Here is a 23447-nt window from a genome sequence, read left to right on the forward strand (position 1 = left end):
ACTTCCTCAAAACTCAAGTACTGGAGGGCCTCGGCTTCCTCTTCACATCCCCCCCCACCGATGCAGCCTCTTTAGGGAGGCCATCTCTTTTCCCCCACATGTTATATGTCATATGTGTCCTCCACTGCTAGTGTCCATCTCCCAATTCTTGGCCTGAGGGGGACTCAGGCCTCTTGCTGCTGGTTGGTTTTCCCCATCGGCCTCCTCCCTTCCCATTTTTCTTTCCCCAATCACCACCCCGCCTTGGATGTTCTACTCCCTCAGCTTCCTCCACTACTTCATTCCTGTCTCTCCCTCTCCCAAAGCAGATAAAAGATGAGGGGATGAGAGGGAGTGTCAGAGAAGCAGGGGCGAGAGGAGGAGGCAAGGAAGGGCCGTGCAGACAGAAGGCGCTGGGGATTCTGAGCGAGTGGGAGGAGGAGGACCGTTCCTGGGGGAACTGCGGGTGGGGCGCGTATTCAGGGTACTGGGGTGTCTAACTGGGGGTATCGCCGGGTATGGAAGGCGCGCAGACCCTGGAACCCCCTCACTCCGGACTCCCACTTCCAGCCTTCCCAACCTCAGCACTCCCGCGAGCCGTCCCACAAGGGGCGGGGCGAAACAGGTGCGGTTGCCACGGCACCCGGGCCGGGGCAAGCGCAACAACCGGAGCTCGCGAGATTTGGAATCGGCCAATGGGAGTGGGGGAGGGGAAGACGTGGCGCCGAGCGCGTGGGCGGGGCTCCTCCTTCACCCTTTCCCAACTCTCCGCGGCCCCGCGTGGCTGCGGTGCGCGCGCCCGAACGCGCGGCCCGGCCTTATAAAGGGAGCACGGCGAGGCACGCGCTCAACTGCGCAGAGGGTGCTCCGTGGGCCGTGCTGTACGCCTGCGCAGTGCGGGCCGCTCCCCGCCCCCTGCCCCGCCGCTCCTCAGCCGGCAGGCCCGGCCCAGCTTCGGCTCCTCGCCCTCGCCCGGCTCTCAGCCACCGCTCTGCCCTGCAGCAGCCAGCCCGGCCTCCGGCAGCATGTTCAGCTGGGTCAGCAAGGATGCCCGCCGCAAGAAGGAGCCGGAGCTCTTCCAGACGGTGGCCGAGGGGTTGCGGCAACTATACGCACAGAAGCTGCTGCCCCTGGAGGAGCACTACCGCTTCCACGAGTTCCACTCGCCCGCGCTGGAGGACGCTGACTTCGACAACAAGCCTATGGTGCTCCTCGTGGGCCAGTACAGCACGGGCAAGACCACCTTCATCCGGCACCTGATTGAGCAGGACTTCCCCGGGATGCGCATCGGGCCTGAGCCCACCACCGACTCCTTCATCGCGGTCATGCACGGCCCCACCGAGGGCGTGGTGCCGGGCAACGCTCTTGTCGTCGACCCGCGGCGCCCTTTCCGCAAGCTCAACGCCTTCGGCAACGCCTTCCTCAACAGGTACCCACCCGTTGACTCGGGGGGCAGAGGGTGTGGCCGGGATCCCGACCGTCCTGTGACCGCCGCCCCCGCTGTTCTTTGTCTCCGAGGCCCCCGCGAGACCCTTAGCGACCACTCTCTGGGACTGGGTCCCCTGCCGCTTCCCATAGAAAACCCTTACGAGGGGGTCTGCGAGTGGGCGTCGCCGGCTCCCCCGGCTCTGTCACCTCCCCCCCCCCGAATTTTCCAGGTTATCGGTTTAACTGCCAACCCCTCTGGCAGATCCCAGACTCACTACCCTCAGTCTTGGTCTCCACCACCTTCCCTCAGACTGGACGCACCTAATTCATTCAAACCAACCCCTTCACCCCTCCCTTCACGGGTCTGTTTCTTAATTGTCACGGAAAACAACGGTGAAACTTTTAGCCATTCCCTTTGCTGGTGTGCTGTGCTGTGCCTCCCCAGGGACCGGTGGGAGAGGATCTGCTGTGGCCTGCTGACTTTGGGGCGGCCTGCAGAAGCAGCAGACAGGGCGAGGACCAGCACTTCTCCCAGGGGCAGTTCTCAAGGTCCTGTGCTGCTTCAGGGGTTTCAGGGGTAAGGGTCTGTGATGCCACGCGGTGGGCCCTGGAGCCCTGGAATGAGATGCCGGCTGCTTAGACTCACTAGGATGTTCCCTAACCTACTTGGGCGTCAGTTTCCCCACTTAAATGGGTAAAACCCTGATGAGGGTAATTCTCCGAGGTTCTAACCTTCACGATGCTATGAATGAAATGCATGGGGCTCCTCTCTCAGGAGTGCTACAGCCAAGTTCACTTTTCTCTAAAGGAACTCCAAGGTCCTGCTCAATGGGGATTCTAAAATCCCTCCCCCCACCCCCAGGGGACATACCAAAGGACTTCACAAATTTGTCACTTCTGCCAAACCCCATTCAAGGAGTGACTCCACATGCCTTTCAAAGTCTCGTCTGGGGAAGAGCCTAGGAAAGAATCTTTGACTCTTGCCTTCCAGAAGGTCCTCGCCCTGTATGATCACATTCCTTTCCAGACACTGTCCAGCCACACAAGGTAGACCAGCTTGCCCTCGATCCAGGCCAGTGGCCAGACCTACCTCTGTGCGCAGAGCTGACCTTTAACGGAGAAGACAGGCAGTCTTCTGTTGTCTTTTTGCCTCTCTCGGGCATTTAAACCTGTCTTCCTGTTTCACGGCTGATGGCTTTTGTGAGTCAGGGCCAGAGTAAAGCCCTTTGGGTGAGACTCCTGAAGAGGCAGGGCCCTCCTAGACAGGAGCCCGCCTCAGGGGATACTGGGGTTTGAGAATTGTTGTGCCTGTAGGTAGGCGATTGGCTGGCTGTCAGCTAGTGGGGGCCGTACGGTCCAGTGGAAAGTCTGGCTCCTGTGCTGGGAATTCCAAGCATTATTAGGTCTGCTTTCATGGAGAAATTTGGGAAGCTTGAAGGAAGGAGCTACATCTCCTGCTGTCCTTAGGTGTCCACTTTTGATTGTGAGAGGTGACCTTTTTTGTAAGGAGAAATGGGCGTATGACCTGTTTTCTGAATTTGGAGACCTAAAGTTTCAGAGCTGGGAGGGATCTTAGACATCAGCTAGGCAACCCCTACCTCATTCAGGAAACCACGGCTCTCAGAGCCTAGCTGATTTGTCGAGTTCACGAGCCAGTTAATGCAGTGCCAACTGTCTGCCTTTGTGCAGCCAGTTACCACCTCCTGCTACTTCTCCCTGAAAAAAAGAGCAGTTCAGGGGTGCCAGGTCGAAGAGAGGCATCCTGATGATGCCAGTGCCACAGGATCCGAGAGCCACACTTTTATTTCCTTCTGCCACCACTTCATCTCCAGAGGGTCCCAGAACACTAGTAATGAATGATCCTGCCGGAAGGGGCCTCATCAGCCGAGGGTTGGGGTGTGGGTTTGCACTGGAGCTGAGGCCCCCAGCTGTGTCAGCCTGTGTAGTACACCAGCGCCGCCCAGCCAGCCAGGGCACACAAAGGGGGCTTTTCAGTGGCTGACACAGCCTCTCCCGCACTCTTAAAGAGACTCATTGAATCATGGACTGGACTTTCCGGCCTCTTCCCCCTAAGTGGCTGCTCTAAGGCTAAAGTCAGAGAGAGCAGGAGGCAAGGCGCAGCCACGGAATCCTAAGAGTATCCTGCGTAAGCTCATTGCGTAACTGGTAACTTGTAGCTCAAGATGAAATCTGTGCGTCCTAGTTGGTGAGGAAACAGGATAGGATGCATCTGTACTGCCTGCTCCCTCTCGTATTTTCGGCTTCACTCCCCGGGCTTTGCAGAGCGCCCGATCTGCAGAGATGTTAACTTACAAGGCCCTTCACAAGGCATTTTTATGTATGTTGCTTCTCAGAGCCAACTCGACTTCCAGTTGTCTTGTTTTGCTTTTCTCTCCGCTGACTCCTTCCCCAGCAGGAGCCCCAGGTCGTGCGCTGACTCCTCCCCCAGCAGGAGCCCCAGGTCGTGCAGTTCTTTACAGCACGTGTGCTCTGCTGCTGGCACAGTGAGGATGAGGTCCAAGGTTTCTTCATCCTGCAGGTCAGCTGCTTCTGCTCTGTGGTGCTTGCAGGCAGTACCTCTCACCCTGGCCAGCTGCCTCCGCCTCTGGGCCGCGGGTCACTTGTGGGGTGGGACCAAAAGGGGAAGCTAATCATGGCAGATTCCTAGACAATGGGCCAGTATTTTCTTTGCTTACAATACCTTTTCCAGAGAAGTTTTTAAAGGAGCCTTTTCTGTGTCCCGTCAAGAATCTCTGCTATCGGTTGGGACAGCCCTTGCTGTTCTGGGCTGTTCTAAACTTGGTGGGAACTCAGGCACACACAGCTGAGCCGTGGTCCATGAGTTGCCAGCCTCTGTGTTCTTCCGCATTCTGCCTTGACGTCGAGAGAATGGTGTCTGTACTTCCCTGCCCCACCACGCACTGCCCACTGCAGTCCCTTCACCTGAGCAGCTGGGTTGAAGGGAGGGCTGGCCCCAGCAGCAGTAAGACAGGACCATCTCTTGCAGTGTGGAAATTTAGCCAAGTGGTTGAAAACTTTAATATGGAATTCCAAGGTCTCAGTTGTCACCCTTCTCTATTCCTTCCAGAATTGAATGGTGACCCTAGGCTTGTGCAGTTTTCACTAACGTGTCAGCAACTTGAATGTTGAATTCTCGAGCTCTGGGAGAAAAGCTAAGTGAGGGAAGTGCTGATGTGGGTCAGTTGGAGCCTACTGGTTGGATTCCCGGTTAAGAAAATATGTGCAATTTGCTGGCCACCCCTGGAAACTTTTTTTTTTTTTTTGGCCTCGTGGCTTGCGGGATCTTAGTTCCCCGACCAGGGATGGAACGCGTGCCCCCTGCAGTGGAAGTGCAGAATCCTAACCACTGGACCTCAGGGAATTCCCACCCCTGGAAACTTAAGACAATAGAAAACCTCCTTTCCGTTGCTTTCTTCTGGAAAGGAAGCCAGAAGCGGAGACGAAGGAGTACAGAAATCACTGCTGTCCCATCTAGAGCAGCGATACCCGAGTCTTGACATCTCTCTTCTGGGCTCTTGCTCTCGTGCAGGTTCATGTGCGCCCAGCTGCCCAACCCGGTCTTGGACAGCATAAGCATCATCGACACTCCCGGGATCCTGTCTGGAGAGAAACAGCGCATCAGCAGAGGTAAACAGGCTCTGACACAGCCCAGGGCACCTGGTGTAGTCAGACGACTTCCATCTGACGTCTGTGACACGGACCAAATGCAGCCCAAGTCTCTCCCAGCCCAAGTGAGAACCCATTTTACATCAGCCTTGTATCTGCATGGTACGCCGAGCCCAGTGGGGGCCGGAGCTTGCTTTTTCCTTGGTTCCCTTTGCTGAGGTTACAAGAGCCGTCAGGGTGAGACATCAGCCAGTTTTATGTGGTTTTCAAGCTTCCCAGCCCCTGGGGCCTTCTGGAAAGGAAGACAGGATCCTGGCTGGCCGTGAGGTCCCAGGAGCTTGCTCCGTGTCTGGGCTCCAGGTACCTCAGCCAGCATTGCTGTTCTGAATGAGCCCCTGGCTCCCCTGGGGCTCATTCACCTTAGTTTGTGGTTAAAAACTTTGCATCCCAGAGCTGTATAAATTCCTAGTGGGTCCAGCAGGGCTGTGAGAGAACAGGTTGACTTGAAAGAGCCAGCCAAAAGGAGAAGCCAGCAGGAATTTGTTAGACATGTTGGGCCCTGGAAATGTGTTTAAATTTGCTTAAATATTGGTCATCAGTAGCCTCCCTGGGTGCCGCGCGTGGCGTAAGGTTTTCATGCGGCGTATTAGTGCACCAGGCCCGTTCTAGTTGTGTAAGCTCCTGTCTTGAGTGTGCCAAGCTTTTCGAAAGATCTGGTTCAGGATGCACCTGAACTGGGTTATATTTCTGCCGCTGCCCCTTTTTGTAGAAGGGAGGGGAGCCTGGCGCCTGAATGATCTCTGGGAGGAGCTTGGGGCCCAGCTAAGAGTGGAGCCTGCAGCTGCAACTGTAAAAATGAAACAAGATCAGACTCAGAGGGGGTTGAGGACAAGTGGCCAGATTTGTTTATCATTAACTTGCAAATCTCTCCTGTATCCCCTTTCCCTCCGGGCCGCCCAGCATTAGTGAGCTTTGCAGTTGAAGCCAGCAGCCTGAGATCTGGGAGGCAGTGTGTCTCTGCTGAGGCTGTGAGGGGATGGGGGCCCCATTTTCAGTGCTGAGAAACCCTGCTTCTCTTTTTTTCCCCGGCTGTGGGCCCCTGCCAATATGGGGTTGCATCAGAGCATACTGAAACTGCTCTCTGTCTCTCAATCTGGTTTAAACTTTTATGTTCTTCACCCCGATGATCATGACACTTCTAGGGGAGGCAAGGGCCAGTTTCTTATTTCTTACTGCTGTTATTGTTCTAACCTGGTTTTAAGAAAATGCCTGATAAACAAGGCTTTTGCCTTGTCATTTGCCAGAGCAAGGCTAGAAAATCTGAACAAGTTACTCTTTTCTTTTGATAAATTTGTTTATTTTATTTATTTATTTTTGGATGCATTGGGTCTTCATTGCTGTGCGCAGGCTTTCTCTAGTTGCGGCAAGCAGGGGCTACTCTTCATTGCGGTGCGTGGACTTCTCACTGTGGTGGCTCCTCTTGTTGCGGAGAGTGGGCTCTAGGCGCATGGGCTTCAGTAGTTGTGGCGCGTGGGCTCAGTAGTTGTGGCGCACGGGCTTCGTTGCTCCACAGCATGTGGGATCTTCCCGGACCAGGGATCGAACCCATCTCCCCTGCATTGGCAGGTGGATTCTTAACCACTGCGCCACAAGGGAAGTCCCTGAATTAAGAGAGAGAGCCACAAAAGGGAATTTATTCTCCATCTACCTCCAGGATTGAGCTATCCTGGAGGGACTTTCTTTGAGGCTCTGTGGAGTTATGTCTTTAATGACCTGGGGGAATACGCTGGGGAGGAGTTCTCCCAACTGGGAGCTATCAGATGAGATAGGTCAATTGATGTGAACGCATCTTTGGATAAGGGACAATAATAGCTCATAAAAAGAGGCTTATCCTCCCCCAAATGCCACACTCCTTATATCCTTCAGAGCTGGCAGTTAAGGTGTTTGAGGGAGGTCTTCGCTGGTGGTGCAGTAGTTAAGAATCCGCCTGCCAATGCAGGGGACACGGGTTCGAGCCCTGGTCCGGGAAGATCCCACAAGCCACGGAACATCTAAGCCCGTGCTCCACGACTACTGAGCCTGTGCTCTAGAGCCCACGAGCCACAACTACAGAGCCCGTGAGCCACAACTACTGAAACTCGTGCACCTATAGCCCGTGCTCCACACAAGAGAAGACACTGTAATGAGAAGCCCACGCACCGCCACGAAGGGTAGCCCCCGCTTGCCGCAACTGGAGAAAGGCCACGCACAGCAACAAAGACCCAGCGCAGCCAAAAATAAATATTAAAAATAAATAAATAAATAAAGGTATTTGAGGGAAAGGCTTAGGGTCCTTATGGCCCCTGCTGAACTCAGAAACAGCAGTTTTCCACCAGTGCTGTGAAGTTCCCCTGCTGGGCTGTCTTTGACACTTCAGCCTGGGGCCTTAGTCTCAGCAGACTGAGGAGTTGGGAGTGTCTAACACTGTCTTGCTGCAAAGAGTATCCTGGCCCTGCCTGCTGGGGTGTTTCCCTCCCCTGCCTCCCCTTCCCTCTGCTTCCTCACCGCATTAGTAGAAAGGCAGGCAGTGGTGTCCAAACTCGCTCTCTGTGGGACAGGCACCAGAGCAGCGCGTCAGCGTGCTCTCCAGTCAGGCACAGCGTGCATCTCACTGGTGGGGACCAGACAGTCCTGGCCCGCAAGTTACCCATGTAGATGGCAGATACTTGGAGGAGGAAGCCAGCAGGAGACTGCCTGTATTCCCCTGCAACCCTGCTCCCTTACAGTGTGGCCCCTCTGGGTCCCTGGGCAGCCAGGGACCCTCCCGCACCCATCATGGGCAGGAAGAAGGAGGTTGGCTTAAAGACAAGTGCATCACTCTCATTGGAGGAGGGCTTTCCTCCTGTGCAATAGAGATCTTTCCCTCCATAACCCTAGAGCTCTTGGCTTAAAGTATTCTACTAACAGTTACCAAGTTGGGATTTACCGTGGGATGTGTCTGGAGTCAGCGTTTTATCAGTGGAGAAGAAAGACCGTGGGGCGGTACCTCTTAGATGTGCTGGGTGTGGCCGCCGGGGTGGTGTTCTCCAGGTGGATGCAGAAGGGGTAGGTTTCTCCTTCTTGGAGACCCCCTTCATCTGTCATTGCAAAGGTCCCATGTCACCTGGCAGAGGAAGTCAGAGTAGGACAGTGTGTTCCAGGCTCCCCGGCGGCCACTTCTTTGCTCCCTTTGCTGACGGTGTGTGGAAGGCAGGTGTTTCCCTCTCAAAAAGATTGGGCCAACAGAAAATGTGTGTCCTGGGCAAGCGGCATGCATTTCCGCGGTCTGTCGACCTCATTCCCTGGAAGCAGAGCATCCTTCTGGAGGCTGCATAGACATTAGTGTCGCTAATTACATTTACTTCCAGTTCCCACCCTGTCTGCCCAGCCCCTCCTGACTTTTTCCCCTTTCCCCACGGTGCCTAACGTGTGCAGGAAATGCTGTGTGGAAAGATAAAGTAAGGCCTGAGCAGGCTCAGAGCAGTCGGGATACACCCAAGGCTCTGCAAGAGACCCCTGAGAATTGCTCCAGGGAAGAGAAGGAGCCTCTGTGGGGTCTTGGGCTGCGCCTCCCCCGTTGTGCTAATCTCCTGAGTGCCTTTAAAGATAAAGTTCTCTTGTGTCAGCAGAGAAAGGTGACCTGCGGGGACAGTGTTCATTCTTGGGTGCTGCCCGTGTGACTGATAAAGGGCATTCCAGAGGGCACCTGGGGCCCGGCGGAGCTGGTGCCTTGGGCTCCCAGGCTGCTGGCCGCCGGCACAGTCGTGGCAGGACCTGGGAGGGAGCGGGTCTTCCCGTGCGGGTCCTCTGTGGGCAGCGGCCGGAGGTGCTTTGGTGGAAGCCTCAGCCCGGGGGCAGGGGCCTGGCCAGGGCACCCCCGCCATTGTCACTGCGAGGCTGTGAGCTGAGCTGTAACTTTTGGGCCTCATTTTCCCCGGTGGGAGTCAAGTCAGCAAGATCGAGTTGTTTCAGCTTGGATTAGGAGATGGAGCCCGGCCAGCCTCACGCCTCGCTCTCTGCTGGCCTCTGCCATGGGAACCAGCCCCACTCACTTATCGCAGCAGCTGCATCTGTGAGGAAGCTGCTGCTCTTCAGATGAGGAAACGGAGGCTTAGCAAAGTTAAGTAGCCCAAGAGGACATAGGCTAGCACGAGTTGGCGCTGGCATTCGAACCCAGCAGAGTCCGTGCTCACGCCGCAGTGTGCTGAAGACCGGTGCTCCAGGCTGAGGAGCTCCGAGAGCTTGGCTCGGACGAGCCCTCAGCCCTGCTAGGCCGGTGCTGTGCCGGGCTCAGCTCTCCCGGAATGCCCAGAGGCCACACTGCTTCTCTCCCCGCCCGAGATCAGACTCCCAGTCCAGAAATGGGCCTGAGGTTCAGGGCTTTGAACAGCAGTGCTGAGACCTGCTTTTTTTCTTCCTATTCTCTGCCTCCAGCTGGAAATTCCCACCCCCGCCCCCCCCAGCCGTCCATGGACAGGCCTTAGGAGCCCTGGCTATGGCTGGCCGTTCCTCTGGGTTCTCACTTGTCCCCCGTGCTGACTATCCCTGGATCCCAGGCTCCATCCAAGCTCAGGAGCCATCTGGCTCAACAGTCGGGTAGGGGCTCCCTGGCCCAAACCTGGAGCCCTCTGACCCACAGGTGTCCCTTCCTGCTGACCACCTCCTGAGATGCACCAGCCCTAAAAGCCCTCGATGCCAGTGTTTCACGAGGGTTTTCTGCACCCCAGAGAATGGCTCCATGAGGCTGCCTCAAAAGCCTTGTACAAGGCTGAGCCCTGCGTCCCTCCTGGATTCCCAGCACCCTCAGCACAGATGATGACAGAGGTTCGAGTCCCAGATCAGTACTTAGGAGCTGGGGGCCCTAGGGAGTTGCTGCACCCCTGGGAGCCGCATCAATAGAACAGGAATAGCAGTACCAGCCTCTTGGTTCTTGTCAATGATTGCGCGAATTTACGTGTGTTAATAAGCTCCTACCCTAGTGCCCGCTGCCCAGTTCAGTGTCCAACAAATGTCAGCTGAATAAAAGTACAGTGAAAAACCCAGCAATTCTCAGACTTTGATGAGGAAGACCCTTCTCTGAATAAACAGCCCGTGGAGGCTGGAAGAGGGGGAAGCATGGACTCAGCAGGGGTTTCCCTTCAGACTCCAGGACCTCCTCTGGTGGGGGCCCAGCCTCCGCACAGCTCCCCTCCTCAGGGCCTTCCTCTCGTCACCTCCCCACCAGCCCGTCCAGCCCCCCCCCCACTGCCCCTGTCCAGCTTTTGGCTGCTCTGCCCGCGGGGGAGTGGACCAGCCCCTGCTGGCGCCCCACCTGTTCCCTGGCAGCTGCCTGAGCGCCTGCAAATGCTAGGTTTATATTTGGGGTACGAGGCATTCACGCGTTAGAAGCAGTCGTTGCCTACACACCCATCGGAATCTGAGCTTCTTGGGCCCAAATACAAATCCTGTGAGTAAAGGACCGCAAACATTTACAAAGCGCTTACAGTGGGCCAGGCGCTCGCTCGCTCACACAGCGGAAACCTGCCGTCTTCACATTGCAGTTGAAGAAGCAGAGGCTCGGAGAGTAGACGGTTCAGGCCTGATTCCCGAGTCCTTCTGCCCTTCCCCCTGGTCTCCCCTGCCGCTGCCCCCCGCCCCCCGTCCTTTGTTGCTGATTTCTAGGCCAGATTTATTGAGATCTGTCTTATATACGGTAAAATTCACCCAATGCACCAGTCGTGTAACCACCACGACGACCAAGATACAGAGTTTCCATCACCCCAGAAAGTCCCCTGCACCCCTTTGGAGTCCCTCATCAGGCAACCACTGATCTTTGCCCCTAAAGTTGTGCCTTTCCAGAATGTCAGAACTGGAATCATACAGTGTGAAGCCTTTTGTGTCTGTCTTGCACTTAGCATGTGCTTTTGAGGTTCATCATTTCTTTGAGAGTCTGCAGTTCATTCCTTTTTGTAGCTGTTGTACCCCGTGATACGGATGTACCATAACTTGTCATCCATCCTCCTATTGAGGGGCATCTGGGTTTCCAGTTTGGGGCAGTTTTGAATAAAGCTGCTATAAACATTCGTGTAGAGTACAAATTATAATTTCTGTTTTTTTTTTCTTTTTTTTTTTTTTGGCCGTGCCTCGTGGCATGTGGGACCTTAGCTCCCTGACCAAGGCTTGAACCTGCTCCCCCGCATTGGAAGTGTGGAGTCTTAACCACTGGACCTCCAGGAAAGTCCCAATTTCTCAGTTTCTTTCGGGTAAATGCCTAGACGTGGGAGGCCCCTTTCTCCCAACCTCTGTGCCACTGGAAGGGTCCTTCCCTTAAGAACTTAATAGCTTAAGGAAGCTCAGAACAAGTCCTCACGGTGTAGATTCTTAGCCCTTTAATCTCTCTCGTGCTCCTGCCCCCTTTCCTCCCGGTCCCGGCACGGGTTAAGCGTGGTGATGGGAGCCGTGGCAAGAAACGCGGAGGCCCACGCAGGTTGAATGGCAGGAAACAAAAGTCGATTGGAGACAAACCCTCTATTGTTTGCATTCTAGAAACTTCTGGAATGTCTGAAGCAGCGTTTCCCCCAGCTACTGCAACTACCTGTATTTGGAGGGTGCTGGGCTAGGGCGAGGACACTTCACAACGGCTCCCTCTTCCCCTCGGTGTCGGAGGGTGGGAAGGCAGACCCGGTGAGGAGGGCAGCCAGCACTGCAGAGGCAGGACCCCTGGAGCACCCGGGCCCTGCAGCAGGCTTGGTGGGAACAGAGCCAAGGTGAGAGGCAGGCTTGGGCCTCCTGTCTACACAGCCCGTGTGAAATATGCATAACGTGAGAATTACCATTTTAACCATTTTTAAGTGCACGGTTCAGTGGCATTGAGGACATTCTCATTGTTGTACAAACATCACCACCATCACCTCCACAGCTGCTTTTCTCTTCTCAAACTGAACTCTGTCCCCATTAAACTACAACTCCTCTCCCCGTCCCCAGCCCCTGGCCCCCCACCGTTCTACTTTCTGTCTCTGGATTTGAACTCTAGGCACGTCATACCAGTGGAATCATACCCTGTGACTGCCTTATTTCATCATTTCATAATATCTTCAAGGTCCCAGAACTTTCCAAGCCAGAGCTTGTCTCTTATCAGTGCTGGCTTTTACTCAGGTCGCAGGGTCAGCCCTTTCTTTCCAGTTCACCGCCCCCCCCCACCCCGGCTGTGTTGTCTGTGTCCTTTGTGGGTGTCAGCACCTCCTGACTGTCCCTCCTGAGGCGGATGAAGCTGCAGCATTGCATTCGCACCTGGTGCGTGGGCCGTGGTGTCCCCCTCACCGGGCGCTCGTGCCCTCCTGCTTCTGCTGAGGACTTGCCGTGCGTTAGGGGATGTCTGATGCCTTGTCCTGCCGCCGAGGCTGACCTCTAGGTTGTCCCAGAGTCTGGAGGCCCAGTGCCTGGGCCAGTGCTGGGGGCGGGGTGCTCCTCTCTGGATGTGTCCCTGGTCCCTGCACTCGTCACCTGCCGCCGAGCCCCAGGCTGACGGTGGCCGCTGGGCTGCCTGGCCAGTGTGGGGACTCGGTCGATGCTCTCTCGGCACTGCAGATGTGGGTCAGTCCAGCCCTTGTTGCCTGTGGAGACACGCGGGCTAAGTGGGGTTGGCGGGCTGAGGGGTGTCAGGTGGGCCTGGGGAGGCTGCGGCCATGTGGTGGGACATGGTCCTCCACCTGTGATGACATCGCACGAGCCTGAGCCCTCTGCATGACCTGTGGGCCTGTTTGGCCAGCCACCGGCTCTCTCTCACCAAAAGTGTGAGCACTTTCCTTATAAACAGGAAATTTCATTCACCTACAAAAAAATGGGCTTAGCTCTGTTGGCTCCAACTTGAGGTGTTGGGTTTGCAGGCAGGGCCGTGCGGGGCGCTCGCTCTGGCTGGGGGCTTGTGGACCCGGTGCCTCATTCATAGGCTCCTCCTCTCTCTCCTCCTCCCCCTCCTCCTCCTCTGCCCCCATCATCTGCCCCCCTTCCCGCCGCCACTGGGGGATGGGAGGGGTGAGGCCACACTGGGTGGAGTCGGGGGGTGACCTCGGCTCCCTGCGTGCCGTCCTCACTCCCTGGCCAAAGCTAACTTGGCCTCGAGCCCAGCCCATCAGGGCGCCCCGTTCCCAGTCCCTGGGTTTCAGCATTGCCGCCTCCCCAGCTGTGTGAATCTGTGGTCTGAGGGCAAACAGGCTGACGAGGGGAGAAGTTGGGCCTCATCGTTGCTGAGAGCAGCGGTTCAGTCCTGAGTCATCGTTTTTTCAGCGCTGACCTGCGGTTCCCAGAGCCGCTGTTCCCAGAGCCGGCCATAAAAGGCGGTGGCGGCGAGGCCGGGCTGGCCCTGCTCCCTGCCCGTGTCCCTCGGCCTGCTCCTTGTGTCCGGGGACGTAGGGACCTTGTACTTTGGAACCAGCAGCCTGGTGGTGGCTGGTGGCGGGCGTAGGAGTAACCTGGCCCTTGCTCCTTGCCTTCCCACGTCCTCTGAGTGTGGAGAATCTGGTAGCCCGGCCGTTTCCCTTGTCTGCATGGGCCTCTGGAAGACTGATGGCTCCCCTGCCCAGGCTCAAGTTCAGCTGCCACCAACTCCACTTCACTGCTATGCTGTTTAGAAGCTAGGGACTTCCCTGGTGGCACAGTGGTTAAGAATCCGCCTGTCAATGCAGGGGACATGGGTTCGAGCCCTGGTCCGGGAAGATCCCACGTGCCGCAGAGCAACTAGGCCCGTGTGCCACAACTACTGAAGCCCACACGCTTAGAGCCCGTGCTCTGCAACAAGACAAGGCACAGCAAGGAAGAGTAGCCCCCGCTTGCCACAACTAGAGAAAGCCCGCGCGCAGCAACAAAGACCCAATGCAGCCAAAAATAAATAAATATTTTTTAAAAAGCAGGCTGTTTCCCCCTGTGCTGCGGAGGCAACAGGTTGCCCTGGCGAGGCCGCAAGCTAGACCCACAGAAGCCATGCATTGGGGGTTTTCCTTGAGGTTCGGTGTCTTGCCATGAGGACAGCACTGGCCTCCAGCCTCAGAGGCAGGCTGATCATTTGTCACCTTAGTTTCTGATCAGTGATGCAGCCCCGGCCCCTCAGCCCTCATTCCAGGGGGCCCCGCCTCTTCTCCCCGTCCTGGGCCTGCCCGACCAACGAGTGCCACTCTGGTGCTGGGGCCTGTGCTGGGAACACAACATGTCAGCTCATTTAATTCCTCCTCCTAAGATCACAGGGAGGATTATTATTTGACTTTTACAGAAGAAAAAGTGTTAACTCAGAAGTTAAGAACTTGGGGTCACAGAGTCAGTGGCTGGAGCGGGGAGTTAAATCCAGGGCTTTCTTACTAAAAGCCTGTGTTGTTTCTGAGTGCTTGGGTACAGGGAGAGGCCTGCAAGGCTGCGGCTTCAGGTGCGCAGACAGCTCTGGAGCCCACTTGAACCTAGGGACCGGACGGCTGGAATGTTTGTCTAACCAGGCACAGCTTCACCCCAGGCACGCCCCACACGGCTCTCTTTATCTTAAAGTACCCCCCGCCCCCAGGGGGTGTTCCAGCCGGAGTGGAGGTGGCCTCGTGGGCTGTCTGTGGACTCCCGTTCAGCCCCGGAGGCTCCGGGCCTTTTGTTGACTCTTGGTCCTTTTCTTTGGTCTGCCCTCTACCTGCTGCTTTTCTGTTTCCTGCCATCTAGAGAAGGCATGTCTAAATCCCAGCCTGGTGGCGGTGCGGGGTTGGCTTTGGCCTGTTTCTGGGCAGCATCCCAGGCTCTTCTCTATAGGAGTGGCTCTCTGGCTTCTTCTCAGGGGCGTGACTGTGCTCTGGGAAGGACGCAGCGGTTCCTAAGAGGACCAGCCTGCATTGGGGGTGGCCTGTGGCCTGCCAGTGAGGAACAAGGGGATTGCCCGGAGTCACCCAGAGAGATGGCGGCTCGGGGGCTGGGACCCGAGCTTCCCAAAGACTCTTGGCCCATTGTTTCCACATGGTCTGCTATTCCTTAGTAGTCTCAAAAGATGAGAAACAGAATTTTCGCTTCTTCTGGGGACAGTGCAAGAAGTGGAAACATTTTGAGGTGGCATAATTGTAAAATAGGCTACAAATTAAACCGCTATTGCAGAGACCCACAAATCCATGGGCTTTTAAATCAGGTATCTGATAGTTTGTGTGAAATACAACAGTCCAAGGCCATCCTGAGCCCAGGGTGGTTATTCCAGCTCCTGCCCTCACACCTGCATTCCAGTCCTTGGGAAGGGAGAAGAGGACAAAGGGCTGGTGCACCTTTGCTTCTTCATTTCTGCTGCAGAGAGGCTGGGAAATGCAGTTTTAAGCTGGGGGGGCCGTGAATCGAGCTAAAACTAGACAGTTCTGTCAGCAGTCCTGCTGCAGACGGCACGGTTCACCAACGGCCTTAATTGTTGGCAGGAAACAGCACAGAATAGAGTTGGGAGCTGGAGCTTAGTCCAGTCGCTTCATTTTAGAGAAGCGTTTAAGACCTAGAAAGGGGAGGTGGTTTGCAGCACTTAATAGGCCTGTAGAGCAGGGGTCAGCAAACGTTTTCTCGAAGGGTCAGAGTGTTAAATTTGCGGCTTTGGGGGCGTCATGGTCTCTGCCGCACCTGAGCTCTGCTCTTGTAGCTCAGAAGCAGCCAGAGAGTACAGATGAGCCGGCTGTGTTCCAGTAAAGCTTTATTTATGAAAACAGGTAGTGAGCCGGATCTGGCCCCCGAGCTGTAGCTTGTAGGGAATGAATGAGAGACCTGCAGAACAGGGACCCCAGCACGTAGCACCGGACAAGCAGCAGCTGCAGGTCTTACTGCTGTTAGTTGTCGCTGCTGTGCAGGGGCACCCAGCCCGCAGCCCCCACGTCTGTTCTTGCCGCCCGGTGTTAAGCCGTGCTGCTGGGGTCTCCTTCTCACTCTCGCCATAGTTCGACCCACTTTAGAGCTTGGACTTTGTGACTTCCCTTGCATTATTTATTTGTTAAGTGCCTCTTCGCGCCAGGTGCTGCGTGGGTGAGGGTGTCACCGTGGTGGGTACGGAAGTAGGGGAGGCCTGATGAACCTGCCCTCAGGGCACTGGGCTGTCCACATAAGTACACTCTGGAAATTTAAATGACCCCAGGCTGAGAAGTACCAGGCCAAGTCAGGGACGAGAGCCATCAGACCCCCTGGCCCCTGGCGCCCCTGACTCGCCCTCGTCTTCCCGCAGGTTACGACTTTGCGGCCGTCCTCGAGTGGTTCGCTGAGCGGGTGGACCGCATCATCCTGCTCTTTGACGCCCACAAGCTGGACATCTCCGATGAGTTCTCGGAAGTCATCAAGGCGCTCAAGAACCACGAGGACAAGATCCGTGTGGTGCTGAACAAGGCCGACCAGATCGAGACCCAGCAGCTGATGCGGGTCTATGGGGCCCTCATGTGGTCCCTGGGGAAGATCATCAACACCCCCGAGGTGGTCAGGGTGTACATCGGCTCCTTCTGGTCCCACCCGCTCCTCATCCCTGACAACCGCAAGCTCTTCGAGGCCGAGGAGCAGGACCTCTTCAAAGACATCCAGTCTCTGCCCCGCAACGCTGCCCTCAGGAAGCTCAATGACCTGATCAAGCGGGCGCGGCTGGCCAAGGTAAACCCAGGGCGGGGCCGCAGCCCCAGGGGGCGCTGGGATGGCCACTCGGGGCCCCGGGATTGGATGCCCAAGACCCAGCCCTGCAGACCCATGGCTGCACTGTGCCATGCCTTGTCTGAACCCGTCCTCTCGTGCCCCCGTGGGAGCAGCCTTTTCCTGAGATTCTTTTTAACACATATAAACATCAAATAAGAAGGTACCACTGTGCTGGGGGCAGCCTGGTGGGGGAGAGTGGGTGGGGATGCTGCTCGAGGGCTCATCAGTTTCCCCCCAGGTCTGCTGAGCACTGGAGTGCACGCAGCATGTGCTGGGTGCTGGGGACGCAGTGGGGACTGACAGGTCCCCACCCTCCTAGCACTTGTCAGCTGTACAGGGGAAAGCAGAACACATGAAGAAAAAGAAAGCATGATTTATTTGTATTGTCTCGGGGTCGGCCCGGGATGAGCTGTCCCAGGAGGGCGGGCTAGACTGGGGAGCCTCGGGTGGGAGACGACGCTTAGGCCGAGACAGGAGGTAGTTAGTGGAGAGATGGGGCGCAAACCTGCGGGCCCAGGGAGAGCGCTGATGGCCTCTGGCCCAGAGGCCTTGCAAACCATCCCTACTCTTCCATGGAAGCACAAGGCCTGCTGGCCCTGTGGACAGCATCTGAATTGCTCAAGAGTTTGGAGTCTCGGTGCCTGGCCGAGCACTTCGGCGGGCCCCCGGGGTGGCTGGGGCTAGGGAAGGAAGGGTACTGCCGCCAGGGGCCCTTCAAACACTGAGGAGCAGAGCACGGCCCCTCAGGACACGGTTTTGAGCAGCAGCGCGTCGTGGGGCTCCCTTCTGTGTAGCCCAGAGGCTCTGGCACTCTGCCGTGGGCCAAACACAGTGGCCCAGGGCACCCTACACTGTCTTGAGGCCTGGAGTCAGGTAGCTTTTGGTGCTCCCTGGCCTGAATAATGAGAAGCAACCCTGCATCCTTTACCCCCGGCTGTGTCTCCTCTCTGGTTACCCAGAGTGCTCCAGGACCAGCAGATTGGAACTTGCTAGAAGCATAGGTTCTGAGGCCCCACCTCTGCCCTACTGAACCATAGTCTGCATTTGGACACAGTCCCCTGGTGACCTGTATGCAAAGTAAAGATGCCCGCACCCTGCTCTGGAGGGTACAGGGCTGCACGTTTCTGTAGATATCTCACTTCTGGAAGCTTCCTGATGAGTGGAACTGGTTTCTGAGAAAGGAGCCCATGAGAAAATCCACATACCTGGCTCCTGGCCTCGAAGGGCCAAGCGATGTCCTGAGCTGAAGGGGAAGAGGTGGTGAATGGAGGAGAGACCTGGCCTCCTGTTTTCCAGTCCAGCCTCTGCTCAGTCTCAGGGAGGGGCAGCACCCCTCCTTCCCTGTCCAGCCCGTCTCCTGGCAGGGCTTCCAGTGCTCTCGCTCAGCCTCCTTCCAGGGCAGAACAAAGGGCAGACTTCAGGCCCTGCTTGCTCATCTACAGAGATGGTGTGTAATCGCGTGGCCCTCGGGCACATTGAGTCACCCTGCCTGGAAAGCCCCAGCCTCTCCAATCTTGTCCTGCACCTGCTGTTTTGAGACTGTTTCCTTTTCCTGGACTGAGTCGCTCTCTCTGCTGGCCTGTGATGGGCAGAGCTGTGACTGTGACTCTGTGACCAGCCTGCTTCCCTGGGGCAGTTCTCAGCCAGGTCTCAGCCCCCGGCAGACAAGGTCAGGCCAGTGGAGAGGTTTTTTGGGGGTGGAGCTGGCAGTCTGGGAGAAGGGGGTGTGAGGCTGGCTGGCTGCAGCCCTCCTCGGCAGGACATTGCTTGGCAAGGCAGAGGGATTTGAGGGCTGTGCCTTTGCAAGGTTGCCAGAGTTACTGGCCCGCTGTGGGGAAGGGAAGGATGTGCCACCCTTCATTGGCAGATATCTACCCAAGGTACTGCGTAAAGCCTGAAACATCTGGGGAAAGCCTTGTGGGATTTTCCTAATCCTTAGTCATCCCCGAGGCTGTCAGGATGATAAAGTGGGGCATAACTCAGGCTGTGTTGGAGTTCATGGCACCAGCATCCACAGACTTGTGTAAGCAGGATGGCACAGCCCTGCTTGGCTTGGTAGGAATGCGCTCGGTGTCTCTGATGTGCAGAGGGGTCACCGGGGAGGGGTGTGCGTGCCGAGAAATGGAAAGAACACGGGCTTTGGGCTGCGGCTGTGGTTAGCTGTCCCGGCTTACAGTCCAGCTTTCCAGGGCAGCACAGGTGCAGGCCACGCCCCCAGCAAGGTGTCCAGGAAGCACCTGACACCCACCCCTCCTCTGTCTTCACAGGTCCACGCCTACATCATCAGCTCCCTCAAGAAGGAGATGCCCAACGTCTTCGGTAAAGAGAGCAAAAAGAAAGAGCTGATGAACAACCTGGGCGAGATCTACCAGAAGATTGAACGGGAGCACCAGATCTCCCCCGGCGACTTCCCCAGCCTCCGCAAGATGCAGGTACGGCTGCCCCTTGGACGGGAATGAGGACAGCTGGGGGCACTGGGGCGGTGGTTCTGGAGGGAACCCCGGCTCCATGGGGCGGGGCCTCCCAAAGTGGAAGCGGCCCGATTAATCACCAGCGCCCCACCCGATCGGAGAAGTTAACCCAGGCCTGTGACACCTCACAGGGGAATGTGGTGACTCACCCGGAGCGGGAGGGGGAGGGCGGGGCTGTGCCAGGCACCCCAGCCTCCTCCCAGTTAATCCTCGCCACAGTCCTGCACAGAGGGAACTGTTTTTACCTCCCACTTAGAGAAGGGGGAGCCAAGATGTTAAGTGGTTGGGGCCGTGACGCGGAGCCAGATCTTTCTGCTCGGGAACCCTTCCTGCACCCTCGGTGCCGGAGCCTGGGAGGGGCCGACCCAACCCTGTCCTTCCTCCACCCCCACCACAGGAGCTCCTGCAGACCCAGGACTTCAGCAAGTTCCAGGCCCTGAAGCCCAAGCTGCTGGACACGGTGGACGACATGCTGGCCAACGACATCGCCCGGCTGATGGTGATTGTGCGCCAGGAGGAGTCCCTGATGCCTGCCCAGGCCGTGAAGGGCGGTGCTTTCGATGGCACCATGAACGGGCCCTTTGGGCACGGCTACGGCGAGGGGGCCGGCGAGGGCATCGACGATGTCGAGTGGGTGGTGGGCAAGGACAAGCCCACCTACGACGAGATCTTCTACACACTGTCACCCGTCAATGGCAAGATCACAGGCGCCAACGCCAAGAAGGAGATGGTGAAGTCCAAGCTGCCCAACACGGTCCTGGGGAAGATCTGGAAGCTGGCCGACGTGGATCGGGACGGGCTGCTGGACGACGAGGAGTTCGCCCTGGCCAACCACCTCATCAAAGTCAAGCTGGAGGGCCACGAGCTGCCCGCCGACCTGCCCCCGCACCTGATCCCGCCCTCCAAGCGGAGGCACGAGTGAGCGACCCCTGCTCCCACCGGCCGGCCAGGCAGAGGCTGCTGGGGAGGGGAGGGTCAGCGGTTCCCAAGACCATAAAGACAGCGATATTTCCTCAGCTCACAAAAGAAAACCACCGTCTTTATCTTAAGGCTGCTCCTGGGGAGGCAGGGGTGATACTCGTAGGTGAACGACGGAATTTTGTGCATAAGAACCACGGATATTTTTAATATATAACGTTAGAGGCAGCGTTCTTTCTTGCCTCCTCCTCCTCCGTCCAGCAGCCCCATGCACGCACAGCCTCTGTCCTCGCACAGCCTCTGTCCTCCCCGTCCTCGCCTCCTGCCGGGGAAGTCGCCTGGCTCGCCCCTCCTGCAGCTGCGGCCCGCGTGTAGACAGGGACGCGGGTCCCGTCTGTTTCAGGCTGAGTCGCCCGGCCAGTGGCTTCCTTCTCCATCCGGCCCTGCCCCCTCCCTCTGCTCCCAGATTCAGTTGGTTCTTCTTGTGCCTTCCTCCTTCCGTTCGCAGCGGCCCCCTGTCCACAGGCCCTGCCTTTGCTCTCGCGTCCCCTGGCTCGGCAGTCACAGAAGCCAGGCCCAGCTGCCTGTTTTTCGGGGAGTCTGGGGGACGGGTGTGTGTGAGAGAACATCTTCCAGAGAAATACATAAGCTAGTTTTTGTTCTGTAAAGTGACACCTTTCATACTTGACTGAATTTTCCAGTAAGTTCCCAACCACTTGTTCAGAAGCTGTGATTTTTGTCTCCTTCCCCACGCTCCAGCCAGGGGACAGCTCCACTCTGGAGCCATTAGATGTGGGGTGCGTGCAGAGCACACCCTGCCAGAGACCCCAGAGGCGGTGTTTCCTGCTTCACCCTCTCACTTTCCTAGGCCATTCTGGTACACCTCTCTGTCCCACCATTGGTGGGCGGTGGGTCCTCACGAACCTGATGTGGCTTGGTGCTCCAGCCCGGGCCTGGTGGCCAGACAGACAGACCAGGGACAGCCCAGCCCCTTCCCTCTCCCACCTGACTTCCTCCCGTTGAGCAAAGGAGGGCGGTGCTCCACGTGGACGTCCTTAGTATAGTGGCCCCCAGGCTGAGCAGCTCGAAACCCGAGCCAGCCAGCGGCCAGTGGAGGCCGCCTCGCTCTGCTCTGCCTCCGCTGGGCTGTCGGGGGCCTGGACATACCTTTCGGCCAGTGGTCAGCCGCCAGGGCCTGGAGCCGTCACCACAGAGCCACTGTGGTGGGGTTGGCGGCGGGGGGTGGGGCGGGAGCAGGCTTCCCACCAGGCACGCCCTTGGGGGTCTCAGGGACTCCTCCACTCTGACCTCTGACCCCGGCCCACCCTCCTAGTGCTGCTCTCTAGGCCTCTGCTGGGTCCGAGTCTCCAGGGACTGGCCATGTTACCTGCAGCCTCGGCCCACCATCCCACACCGTGTCCTCACTGGGAATTCACTGTTAACGGTGCAGTGGCTTAACCACGCTTGCCTGTGGGAAGGAAAAGCAAACTGAAGACAGGACTTTTTTTTCTTGCATTAAAAAAAGTTTAACTGTGCTGAAGCTGGCTTCTGGTGCTGAGATGTCTCTTCCCGGGGCCTGCTCCCCACGGTGCCTGCGGGGGCGCTGTCAGAGCACTCGGGGGGCCGAGATACCAGCGGAGACAGATGGGCAAGCCTGGCAGGGTGAGGCCTCCGAATGGGGCTGACGACCCCCTTGCCTTGTGCTCGATGGGGGCTGAGCAGGAATAGTTTATTTGAGGGAAGGATGGGGTGAAGAAGTTGGGAGAGCCTCTGATGACTAAGGACTAGGCTGTGCCCCCCAGGGGTTGGGGGAGCAGGCGCCCCCCCCTGTGATCTTTATAGCCTCTCCTTCAACATGGGCTCCGCCCTAGCTGTGGACAGACAGGTGGGCGCCCCTGGGGCTTAGGGCACCGGGAGGGGTCAGGCAGACAGGGTACATCCTGGGCTCCGTGCTGGCCCCAGGGTCGTTTAGAGAAGCCAGTACTTTGAAGGTGGACCAAGCAGGTAATACCAAGCAACAAAACTACAAAGAGCGGGGCCAGATGTGGCAGATAGGGGACTGTTCCTACCCACAGAGGGGAGGGTGACAAATTGGGAGCCGACGCTGTGGAAGGGTGCAGATCTGAGGTGCAGTCGGTGGGGAGACTGCTCCAGGCACACTTGTGGCAAAAGGACATGAACAGGTGCCTGCGGGGTTTGAGGGCCAGGCTGAGTGCCCTAGCCCAGGTGGCGGGCGTCTGGTCTGATGGCCGCAGAGGCGCCCCACCCTCCCGGCACCACTCACATGGTTCACCCTGATCCTCGTGACCCAGGAGGTCAGCATTCTCTCCAAGTCACAGCCAAGAACCTAAGACTCAGGAGAGCTTGAAGAGCGAGTGTAGCGGGAGGAGATTCAAACCTGGGTCAGCTCAACCCCAGCTGGGGTGCTCCGCTGTGCTTCTAATGGGAAATACCCTTTCAAAGGAAAAACAAAGCTGATGGCTCACTTCGTCCCCCAAAGTCTGCAGCTGTAGACTCAGGTTTGAGAAACGCACCTTGAAGCTTAAATGCTGTCACTCCAGCCCGGGGCCCTGAAAGCTTGGGGCAGCCCCTCAATTTCCAGGGTCACCCTGAGACAGGGAGATGCTTGTTGAAGCTGTTAGAACACAAAGAGAACACAGAACCGTGCTTCCGGTCCCCCCACCCCCGCATGTCCCAGCGTGGGGTGGCAGGGTGTGGTGAACCCCCTAAGGCTGCCCCAGAAAGTGACTGCTGGTCTGAGGCTGGAAGAGGGACCGAGGGCAGGCATCTGCCCCCCTGTGCAGCCCCGGAGCTCGTGGCCTGGTTGGGGTTTTACAGGCTGTGGGGGAGTCCTCTCCTGGCCGTAAGGGGGTTCAGGAGGGCCAGTGGGGTGCACTAAGGTGTGACCACCCTCCCGGGGACCAGCCCGCACCTCTTGCCTCCTCCCCAGCTCCCTAGCTGGCCAGGGCCCTGGGTGAAAGGCCCCCTCTTCAGAGGCTGGTCTGGGGTCAGGACAGGGCTCCACCTGGCTGCCAACGCTCCTGGCATCAGAGACATTTGGGGCAGTCTGCCCACCCCTCTGGCCCTTGGGCGCCACCAAGTCTGCGAGCCCCAGGGACCTCAGATCCCAGGGCCCAGGGGACACGGGGGCCCACCCACTGCCTCCGGGCCCCGCACAGCAGCTCCGTTTTACACCTGGAGGTTCCGGGTGAGAGCAATAAACATTTCTTCTGCTCTTTGATAAACCAAGGGTTAATCGTGACTCGCACCCAGTGCCCTCTTATTGTCTCACGTGGGCTGGTCAGAGGACTTGCTCAAGGCCACCAGTGGCAAGGTTAGGAAGCCCACCCATCAGTCCTGCCCCTCAGC

At 57.4% G+C, this 23447-nt stretch overlaps 1 protein-coding gene across 1 annotated transcript; it reads left to right on the forward strand.

Annotated features, from left to right (window-relative positions):
* The first annotated feature begins 817 nt into the window (after positions 1 to 817).
* Positions 818 to 21609, forward strand: EHD1 (EH domain containing 1). Its single transcript, XM_060104736.1, has 5 exons — positions 818 to 1408; positions 4958 to 5055; positions 16238 to 16650; positions 18957 to 19121; positions 19558 to 21609. Exons 1-5 carry the CDS (start codon positions 1005 to 1007, stop codon positions 20080 to 20082), a joined length of 1605 nt encoding a protein of 534 aa, XP_059960719.1. The 5' UTR covers positions 818 to 1004; the 3' UTR covers positions 20083 to 21609.
* Positions 21610 to 23447: the final 1838 nt, after the last annotated feature.

The sequence above is a fragment of the Mesoplodon densirostris genome, chromosome 7 (genome assembly GCF_025265405.1).
Source record: "Mesoplodon densirostris isolate mMesDen1 chromosome 7, mMesDen1 primary haplotype, whole genome shotgun sequence".
NCBI lineage: Eukaryota > Metazoa > Chordata > Mammalia > Artiodactyla > Ziphiidae > Mesoplodon > Mesoplodon densirostris.